Source organism: Sinocyclocheilus grahami, unplaced genomic scaffold (genome assembly GCF_001515645.1).
Source record: "Sinocyclocheilus grahami isolate Dianchi unplaced genomic scaffold, SAMN03320097.WGS_v1.1 scaffold133.1, whole genome shotgun sequence".
Taxonomy (NCBI): Eukaryota; Metazoa; Chordata; class Actinopteri; order Cypriniformes; family Cyprinidae; genus Sinocyclocheilus; species Sinocyclocheilus grahami.
In genome coordinates, this window is record NW_015505312.1 from 1,519,486 (window position 1) to 1,530,488 (window position 11,003).

Here is an 11,003-nt window from a genome sequence, read left to right on the forward strand (position 1 = left end):
TATAATAAGCGGACATGGCAACCCCGTGCGAATCGCTAAGGTAAACTCACTGGCTGAACGTTTTCATTCAAAACTAATTTTAAGAGTCCTCACGACACAAATTCAATAAACAAAGGTTATTAAAATTTTTATATTTATTTTTAAAGAACTTCCACAAACCTGACATAAAAGCCAGAAAGCATTCCAAAATGAAATCATAGCAAATAATTATAACATAAAACAATATTTCTTAAATAATGCATCGCTGGCCATGTCGATATCATCAAACATCAGAAAACAGTCAAAAGTACAATCAATGCACACATTCTGTAAAAATAAGGTTCCTGGGTCATTACTACATCAGCATAGCCTGAATAACTTTTTTTAGTAGTAAACTTCACTTGCATTATGCAGCACTGAAGCAACCCTTATTTTTCAAGGCATTAAGATTTCTAAACACATGCTGAGATGTTACAAGAGTCCTTTCCACCACTAGTCTGGATATCCAAAGCACTTAGTGTGGTCAGAAAAATATCTGCACTCACTTGGCAAGAAAATATTTGGCAGTGAAGATGTTCTCAAAGGTTCTCAAACGAGGTCTGTGGTGTTCACAAATGTCTATTATATGAATATAAATCGCCCAAAATGCCTGAGGGAGTCATTTCTTGTCCATTTTCCAACATTTTGAGTGGATACCAATGACCTACCAAGTGGACCACCTGCTACCAGTAGATATCAACACTGTTCCAGCAAGGATTTAAAGCTACAGCAGGTTGTTAGTGCAGAGCTCTAATGTTTAAGTAGGTAAACAAGCTTCTACACATTGAAGAACGGGTTTATTTGGTAAAAAATGTTCTGTAAGCGGTTATGTGAAGAGTCTGGCCACCTGTGACTTCACCTCCTCATCTGGATGGGACAGCAGCAGGGGCAGTTTACGGTGCAGCTGAGAGGAGCTGTCCAGTAGAACACAGTACAGAGAGTCCTGCCTCCTCCTCAGAGCTTCAGCCACCTGTGAAGAGGGTCTCCACGCACGCAGATTCCCCACAAAAATCAACAGGCGGAGAAGAACAGACGTGCTTGTGCAGCCATCAAACAACAAAATCAGGGACGCTGGAGCCTGTGAACAGATTTACAAGTAAATGGAGGAGCTTGTGCCAATATATAACAGCTCTTAAAACTAAGAGAAGAACTAAATTATGGCTGCGTGATGAATCAAAATATAACCAGAATCGCAACATGGCTTAGTATGATTATCAAATAACAAAGATTGTGATTTAAATAAATATAATATAATATATATATATATATATATATATATATCAGTTTTTGAGAGCGCTAGCTGCAGTTTACCACCAAAATAAATAAAATTATGATGGCCATAATTTGTAAGGCTTCACAACTTTGCCAAAACATTTTATATCAGCATATAAAAATTGTGTATCAGAATAAAAACTAATTTTTATTTCACAGTGAAATATTACAATATATTATTATTATTATTACAATAATAATACAATATATTACTTAATTAAAATAACATTTATAATAATTAAAGATGAATTAATAATAATAATAGCAATAATAATAATAATAAATGATTTTATTTTACTTTATTTTCATGTTGACATAATTATTATTAAATAAAATAAGACACAAAATAAATATTATTACTAATAATAAATATTACTTTATTAAATAAAATAATAGACAAAATAAGAAACATTACTATTACAATATTTTACTGTGAAATAAAGCAAATTAGTATGTAGGAGAATATAATAATATTGATAATCATAATGTGAATTTATTTAATTTAAATGTTGATATACAAATTCAACTGCAACTTTTATCTGAAGAAAAATCACAATAATATTCTTTCCTCAAATCGTGCAGCACTAAACTAAATCATGATGACCACAGAGTGGCCTAAAAATAGACATAAGCATCAACAGCAGGCAATGAGAAAAACTAGGACACATAGCAACCAAGGCGATTATTTATAGATTGATCTATTTATAATCATATTGTGTTGGTATGACAGAATAGTCACTGAAACCAGCTGCACTGGATCTCACTTACAAAACAGTGAAACCATTACAGCAGAACCCATAAAAGACATGCTTGTTCACCTGAGCTTGCACAATATCGTCCATCAGATCTGGATTGGAGGAAATATTTACTAGGACCTTCAAGACTTGGATCTGCAGGAACAGATTAAATCTTCAATACATCTGATTGTGTAAACATATCATTCAATACATTACTCAAAAATCACCTGTAGGACTTCATTGCTCACTACGAGTAGTGATAGGAGGAGGGTGATGGAATTCTTCATCAGATGCTGGTGATTATCCGTGACTGACAGATTAGTGAGCAATCTGAGCGCTGCCAGCTGAAGGTCAGAGTTCACCGGTGACATCTCAATCATCTGCATCACCGACGGGACATATATCTGACCAACAACAACAGAAACCACACTGTAAGCATAGTATCCATGGGAGAGCGAAAGAAAAACATATTCAAAATGGTGTTCTTTTAGTACTATTTATATATTATTATAGTATTTATTCATATTTTGAATTAGCTTTTTTACATTTTAAATTTTTATTTTAGTTTGTTTCAGTCACTTTATGTGCTTTTGTCATTTTTGTTTTATTTCTATAGTTTCATTTTAATTTCAGCTTTAGTAATTTTAGTAATTTAACTTATACTCATTGATTAAAGTTAATCGCCAAGGCAGCATTTCTCATTTTCATTCAAAGTTTTTCCATTTAATTTTTTCCATCTTAATAAATACCTTCAGCTGCTCTTGATTGCGGATATTCATGCTTAAGTTGTTCAGAGCGTTTAGAGTCTGAGCGCGAATCTCAGGTGAAGGGTCTGAGAGGAAGCCTGCTATGATGTGAAGACCTCCAAATTCTCGCAGAAGATCCTAATGAAGAAAAGCAAAAACTGATTTGAAATATGATGCATCATCTGCATCTGTTTACTCTTCTGCAAGTCTAAAAAGTATGTCTAAAAGACAGAACATCAGATGACCTGGTTTACTGTGAAGGCAGCTGCATTTCCTAAAGTTACGAGAACTTTCTTCCTCTCTTCTGGGTTTGGGCTGCTCTGCAGAAGGGAGAGAAGCATACTTAGATGTCGAGGCTCCAGGCTGGCAGCAGATTTTGAGAAAATAACACCTTATGAGAAGACAAAAACACAAAGAAAGGTTTGTATGAAGGAGACATCTACTTCAGTTTCTAAATCAAGAACCTAGGACAATAAAATGAAGTTGACACACTGCCTATATTTACTCACTGTAATGTATTGATTGAAAACCAACCCCTTCAAACTTACACAGAGCTGTCAGTAAGCAAGACTTTATATAACACAGCCAACCATTTGAATGTCACTTACTAGATTCAGTATCCGCAGTAGGATCCAGATGATCACTCTTACTGACAACTTTAAATCCAGACACTTTGGCCATCAAGCTTCCGGGCTGAATAGTCACACTTTTAGCACACTTTTTTCTGTTTACTCCTGCATCTCCTGCGCGACCAAAGATTAGTTTATAAATGCCATATGAGGCTCCGGCTCCTGCTACAATCCCCAGCAGAGCCTTCATGCTGCCGAGGCGGGCTACGACATTGTCCTCTCCCATTCTGCGATAGGCGCAGATTTCATAGATACATGTTAACACATGGTCCGTGTCCGGCAGGATAAATACAGATACAAACCGTTCTTGATTATCATAACCGTCACTGACTGTTTCCTCTGCTCTGCACGTTGCCGCCTATTGCATCAGTGGACGACCAAAACATTTCGCAGAGTTAACTGTTGCTTGCGGCGTTGAGCGTTCATGAACGATTTTGTGTTTTTTAACAAATTAAATTTCTATCATTATTGAATAAATAAAACAATACACATGTGATTTACAAATATTGTTTATTTAAAATCCATCTATCCTTCTATCTATCCATACACACAGTCTACAGCTACATACAGTGTTTTTTTATATTATATATATATATTTTTATATATTATATTATTTTATATTAATTCCTCCTGTGATTTCTCCTGACCAACCACATGCTTAGGTTACAAAGCGACATGAAGTGTAAATATTGACAGAAGCTGCAGGTGAATCATATTTTTGTTGCATTGACTTCACCTGGAGTCATCGTTTTTATGATGACTTCTTTGCAAGATTCAGATCCAATTATACGAGACTACATGATTAAACAGTCACTTCCTCAGATTTACAAGGTGAATTACATAACATGCTATCCAATGATCTAATTACTTCATGAATAATCCATTTAAGGAAATATGTAACTGTAAGCAGAGTTAGGCTACATATTGTTAACAAAATATTGTAAATGTTAAATATTTTGTGAAATAAATGCCATTTAGAGGATTTTTTAATTTAGATGACTTAATGCTACATTTGAAAGATTATGTATTTATTTATTTTGCATTTCAACCAGGCTTTACTTGCTGGGTTATGCATCTCATGCCTGAAGATCCTTTGCACTTTATAGAGGAGAAGATCCTATCTATCCTTGAGGATCATGATTTTGAGATCTGCTGGTATGTGTGCTTCTGTTTAATGCTTGACATGTACGGCTCTCTAATGTAAAATCAAGCAGTAAAATGGTTTTAATACATAACATCTCTAAGATGTAAACCGTTTCTGAATTCAGGCACACATTTATTGACAAAGACAAACAAATCTCCTCATTGGCAGGAGGCATTGTGTATGATATATTTGGAAACCCAGAAGACATCCTGGTAAACTCTCTTAAGTATTTTCTTCATTCAGAGTGAATGAGGGTTGTGTCGTCAAACCTCCATCTGCTTAAACTCATTTATTAATTTCCCCTCTCACAGTGTCTGTCACATTTGATGGAGAAAGCGTACTTCTGTTATCGCACCAGCCAAACCAAAATGTGTTTCACGTGAGTGTCAAAACTAGTGTAGTATCAAAGAGTCACACAACAGCAAACAAAACCTGCTTTAGCTACAAAAACATTGGGCCTGTATGTCAACTAGCTTTATGACTGATGTTTTATGTTAAGTGGTTGGAAGAGTTATATTTCAAAGAAGAAACTGAAGGCTGCCAGACACCTAGAGAGAATGGAAGAGACTGAGATGTATCACAAACAGAGACGGATAAAACTGGCTTTCACCAAGTGGACAGCGTGCGTTCAGTTTCGCAAACAGAGGCAGAATGGTATTTAGCTATTATGATTTATTACATCAGGGAATATTAGGGTTACATGTAATTCAAAGTTGGAGTATTTAGAAAATCCAGCTATTCAATTTATTTAAACACTTTTTTGTTTTCTATTAATATGCATCAATAGAATATGCAGTTATGTCTGTCCTAAACTACTTACACTGTCCAAAGATGTGCTGATATTAACATTCCCATGAACGGTCTGAAGTCCAGTGACATTTCCTCCTGTGGACTGAACTTGAACCTCATGACCCTAAACAAAATCACAGTTAAACACAAGATAATAATACATATTATCGCAAAATAAACTAAATACATTTAGGCCTTTATGACATATTAAATCAGGGGTTTTCAATCTTTTAGATACCACAGAACCTTGAGCATCCTAAAATTTAAAGACAACTATATATTTATACTTTTACAAATTATAAATGTGTAAAATATTTATAAAATGTTTTTATTGCGCCACTTACTATAGTAATGTTTAGTAATGTATATTCATTATTCAAGAATATTTTATTTTTTATTTTAATTAATTGATTCTTTTTATTTACTTTTTAGCTTTTTTTTTTTTTTAATTGACTGCCTAATACTCCTTTGCAGTCCCTAGGGGCCCTAGTTTGAAAACCCCTGCATTAAATGATTAAAATGCGAATGCGACACCTTGACAGACTTTAGGACACAGTGCCCTCCCTCTGTGTGAACATGGCAGAGATCACTCTCCATTTTCTGGATCTTCACATTGCCTTTGTCTTTAGTCTTGATGTGGAGATCTGGAGGAACGGACAGGGACTAAAAGGACGCACATGTATTCCTATGAATTTAAGTATATTTATTCAATACATTACCTAAACTTACTCTAAGTAGAGTTTACCAAGTAAAAGCCATTCATTTAAAAATATTATAATTGCATAATATTAATAAAGTAAACTATCAATAATATATTAATTGATAAGATAAAATATAATATAAATATGATTTATTAGTACCTTTACAAGCCAGAATACAGATCCTTACCACATTTGATAGGTGCTGTCAGTTCAACAGTGACATTGCTATCCACCTCATCGCCCAAAATCTTAAGTGCATTGCTTTGATCATCATAATGAACATGAAACCCGTCCACATTAGCAGTTTGATTCGCATCTGTCACGTGCACACTAATAAACGCCCGATCAGCCTCAGGAAAAGCATGTGGATCCAGTGATTTTCTGGATATATATTACAGCCTAAATGACATTTGACATTTGTGAAAGGATTAACTAATAATTCCCATTGCTTTACAGTTTTTTTCAAGTCTTTAGGAGTTGCAGGAGCATCTGAAAAGCTCGGAGAGCCTGAGAGCTCAAAGCCCTGCTGAAGAGTCTTGAACATCTCTGCACTGAACCCACACACACACCGTGACATAACCACTGTGTAACTGCACAAGTAAACATGACTAAAGCTTCACTTATTGAGAACTAAGACTAAACTACATAAGTACGCCTTAGAACAAAATGCTAAAGGCTACTTGCAATAGTAAACGCTGTATAGATAGAAATGTTTACGACACCAGGGCAGTGCACAGCAACGACAGCAAACCGGAACAGGTTCAGAGCGCGAGTGGAATTATGGGAAGTGTAGTTCATCAACCGTAAAATGAAGTCCACTCCGTGATACTGATTGTGACCAAAGAGTATAGTCTTCTATATGGTTTTGGTCATTAAAGGTAGTTGTTATCACTGAAAGGATTAACTAATAATTCCCATTGCTTTACAGTTTTTTTCAAGTCTTTAGGAGTTGCAGGAGCATCTGAAAAGCTCGGAGAGCCTGAGAGCTCAAAGCCCTGCTGAAGAGTCTTGAACATCTCTGCACTGAACCCACACACACACCGTGACATAACCGCTGTGTAACTGCACAAGTAAACATGACTAAAGCTTCACTTATTGAGAACTAAGACTAAACTACATAAGTACGCCTTAGAACAAAATGCTAAAGGCTACTTGCAATAGTAAACGCTGTATAGATAGAAATGTTTACGACACCAGGGCAGTGCACAGCAACGACAGCAAACCGGAACAGGTTCAGAGCGCGAGTGGAATTATGGGAAGTGTAGTTCATCAACCGTAAAATGAAGTCCACTCCGTGATACTGATTGTGACCAAAGAGTATAGTCTTCTATATGGTTTTGGTCATTAAAGGTAGTTGTTATCACGCTGATATGTTCAATTGTTCGTTTTTGTGATAAGTTTGATTTTAGCTAGTAATTTAATGCTATAGAAACGGGCGTGCTGTTACGGTTGATTGGGTCTGCGGGAGTTTGATACCGCGGCTCCACCTCGCGACACTACTGCGCAGACTCTGGCTCCAAATGCCGTCATTTACTCAAGATGGCAGCGGCCATACTGAGATGCTTTGGCTTCACTTTTTGGAAGGAATAGGAGATGCGTCGTCCATCTTTTTTTTACAGTCTATGATTGTGACAAGATATCAATCATCTTTAAATAAAGTGTGATTGTCCTCTGAATGATCCAAGAAGGATAAAATTACGATTTTCAAAAATATTCTAAAAATAAGCATTAATATGCTAAGAAAAGAAGAAGACAAATTTAAAATTACAAAAAAAGGCATATGTGGCTTAATTTGAATAATAGGCAATAATATCAATAAAAACAACAACAATAATACACTGATATAAAATTGGAGTTAACATTTTACGGCTCTATAATTAATTTGATGACCCAACTAGTAAATATATTTACATTTTTAGTTGCTTTTAGTTTTTAGTTTACTTTAGACTTAATTTTGTTTTCATAATGTCTGAAAAGTATGAACTTTTATTTTAGCGAGACAATACTATTGTGTGCCTCATTTGTTTGTTACTTTGGATAAAAGCGTCTGCTAAATGACTAAATGTAAATGTAAATGTGTTGCAAACTTTCCACTGACAGATATTTTCTATAGCCTGCCCTACTACACCAACTCTGTCTAAAAAGAGTTGAAAAGCTCATTCTGATTCTGATTCTGAAAATGTAACCCTCACAGAACCTTTTTACTTTTTACATTTTTTATATTTGTGCAACTAGGCTGTTCATTGTTTATTAGGCCTGTTTCTTATGTGAACTATTGTGTGGTGCCCAAAACAAAATTAGAAGCTGTTTTCACGTACTATATTTGTGTGGACATTTGGTCCCCAAAATACAGGCAAAACGTGACCCAACCTGTTTTATTAATATTGAGGGGTAGTAGCACTAGAGAGGGAATGTACTACTATGTTGTAAGTGGCTCATAACTGTCATGTCAGCATGACTTTAAACTCTCAGTGCTGGTCGTTTTGGAGCCGAGACAGGACGTCATACTGGGGCGGATTTTCCGTCTGTTTTTGTAATACCCGCGAGCGATATTATTCCTGAAACTACCTCACTGCTTGTGTAACTTGTCTTAATTCCTTCAATGAAGGCCCAAGGTAATGTATTTTTACGGAAAGTGATTCATAATCCTGAAACAATAGGCCACAGTCAAAAAGTAGCTGCTCTCCTGGCCAGCTATTATATTTACACACATGAACGCTATAACTCGTCCAGTAGGTGGCACTCTAGTCATTCCACATAAAGCGAGGTCACAGGTTTACAATAGCGCCTTTTGAAACAAATAACAGTCATATCCTCCTCCACATTAGCTTATGAATTAGTGTTGAGTTATGAGGACGGATTTAGTATTTGTCCTCAAGTTAGGACAGCCAAGTTCAGAATCTAATAAAGCTACAGTAAGGCTACACATGGTTTTTGCATTGCAGGTCTACTTTTTGAATACATTTAATGCATGTTAGCCAAATTGTTCTTAAGTGAGGTATAGCCATGCTGTAATACTCATCAACACTTTGCAGACTAGTAAAAAGTGTTCATATCTATGAGAGGATGTTTATTGTATGTGGTATCTGTGAATCATAATATGTAATTCATTTAGCTGCACTACTCTTTCAGACAGGTAGTGTTACGCTTCTTTTCGAAAAGAGACCATAAGAGGAAATTAAAAAGCCTGTCTAGACACCAGCGGTTGAGGGTCGAGTCAAGAGCATGGAGGGTAATCAGAAGGTCATGGTCAAAGTTCAAGCAGAGCCGATGAAATGGAGACTTCAGAGAGGACAACATTTGCTAGATACAGCACAAAGAGAGTTCATTCGTATATGACACACATAATAAAAATTTATTATCATGACTGGAACGACAGAAATATTGTCATTTGTACCATTTCTGAGTTGGATCTCCATATAGAAATCTTAAGAAGACAGTCTTGACAGGTTTAAAGAAAAGAAAGGTTTTCATAAATGGTGAAACCTAAACCGTGATATAAAACAAATCAAGATTCAGCCTGTTTTTTTTTATCATTTGTAACAACACTAGAACTTCACTCACATAGGGATAAAATGAAATGTTGATTGACCTTATTTAACTGTTATACCAAACTGTCTATACTGTGTTCATAGGCTATATATACATGTATAACAGCAAGTCAGACAATAAGGATAGAGAGACAAATAATTTACATCATACAGTAGTCCGTTATGGCAAGTCACATTCATAGTCATCTTCACTACATAGAAACATACAGGCCCACACTGAATCTGCGTCTGCTGTTCACAAAGTCTCACACATTCTTTCTCTCTCTCTATATAGTATATTTTGTGTGTGCATATGCAGAATTACATATATATGCATGTGTGTGTATTAGGGCTGCACAATTATGACAAAAAATCATAATAGCCGATTATTGCCTTGAAATTGTAATTGCGATTATTAATTACGATTATCACAATTTACATTGAATGATGTTTATACCATTGTTTGATGCAACTGCATGGTGTATTTTTATATGAAAATAAACAAGCTGAAAACACTCTAACTGAAAAACTTTTAGTGCTTTTCTATAGTATTAAGCCTCAAATGTCAACTATACTTCGGATTGGTTTCTTCTTTTAATTATAAAAAAAGTATTTTAAAAGTAAAAATATAAATGGTATAATAGACATACAGGCCCACACTGAATCTGCGTCTGCTGTTCACAAAGTCTCACACATTCTTTCTCTCTCTCTATATAGTATATTTTGTGTGTGCATATGCAGAATTACATATATATGCATGTGTGTGTATTAGGGCTGCACAATTATGACAAAAAATCATAATAGCCAATTATTGCCTTGAAATTGTAATTGCGATTATTAATTACGATTATCACAATTTACATTGAATGATGTTTATACCATTGTTTGATGCAACTGCATGGTGTATTTTTATATGAAAATAAACAAGCTGAAAACACTCTAACTGAAAAACTTTTAGTGCTTTTCTATAGTATTAAGCCTCAAATGTCAACTATACTTCGGATTGGTTTCTTCTTTTAATTATAAAAAAAGTATTTTAAAAGTAAAAATATAAATGGTATAATAGTGTTATACTAAAACTAAAATTAAAACAATGGAAAAACCCTTAAGATAACATGTAGAAAGAAAAAAAAACATAAGTGAACTTTTAACGATTAATTGCCGCTTTCAACGATTACGTAATTGAGGCATCCATAATTGTAATCATGATTAGAAATACAATTAATTGTGCAGCCCTAGTGTGTAAGTGTGTGTATATATACAGTGGGTACGGAAAGTATTCAGACCCCCTTAAATTTTTCACTCTTTGTTATATTGCAGCCATTTGCTAAAATCATTTAAGTTCATTTTTTTTCCTCATTAATGTACACACATATATAAATTGTAAATGTATAAACACGTACATTCAATCTATCTATCTATCTATGTGCAAATATA

The 11,003-nt window shown here is 34.8% G+C and overlaps 1 protein-coding gene and 1 long non-coding RNA gene across 4 annotated transcripts; both read right to left on the bottom strand.

The window, feature by feature from the left end:
• Positions 1–181: 181 nt before the first annotated feature.
• LOC107590868 (armadillo repeat-containing protein 10-like) lies at positions 182–3,871 on the bottom strand. The gene is made up of 6 exons (XM_016279798.1): positions 3,382–3,871; positions 3,019–3,164; positions 2,777–2,911; positions 2,255–2,431; positions 2,109–2,180; positions 182–1,096 (listed from the first exon to the last, which is right to left on the bottom strand). Exons 1-6 carry the CDS (start codon positions 3,626–3,628, stop codon positions 845–847), a joined length of 1,029 nt encoding a protein of 342 aa, XP_016135284.1. The 5' UTR covers positions 3,629–3,871; the 3' UTR covers positions 182–844.
• Positions 3,872–4,488: 617 nt separating this feature from the next.
• Positions 4,489–6,881, bottom strand: LOC107590869 (uncharacterized). 3 transcript variants are annotated; one of them, XR_001609833.1, is made up of 4 exons: positions 6,224–6,881; positions 5,870–5,979; positions 5,367–5,459; positions 4,489–5,094 (listed from the first exon to the last, which is right to left on the bottom strand). It is a non-coding gene; the product is annotated as an uncharacterized lncRNA (long non-coding RNA). The 3 variants fall into 3 exon arrangements; XR_001609832.1 differs by lacking the exon at positions 4,489–5,094 and having other exon boundaries at positions 5,101–5,459; XR_001609834.1 differs by lacking the exon at positions 4,489–5,094 and having other exon boundaries at positions 5,101–5,459; positions 6,196–6,881.
• Between the last annotated feature and the right edge of the window lie 4,122 nt (positions 6,882–11,003).

Coding starts and splice junctions, on each gene's coding strand:
- LOC107590868 (XM_016279798.1), bottom strand. CDS start 3,628: ATGGGAGAGGACAATGTCGTAGCCCGCCTCGGCAGCATGAAGGCTCTG. Junction 2,432..2,776: donor GCAATCAAGAGCAGCTGAAG/GTATTTATTAAG, acceptor GTTGTTGGTCAG/ATATATGTCCCGTCGGTGAT. Junction 1,097..2,108: donor ACGATATTGTGCAAGCTCAG/GTGAACAAGCAT, acceptor ATCTGTTCACAG/GCTCCAGCGTCCCTGATTTT.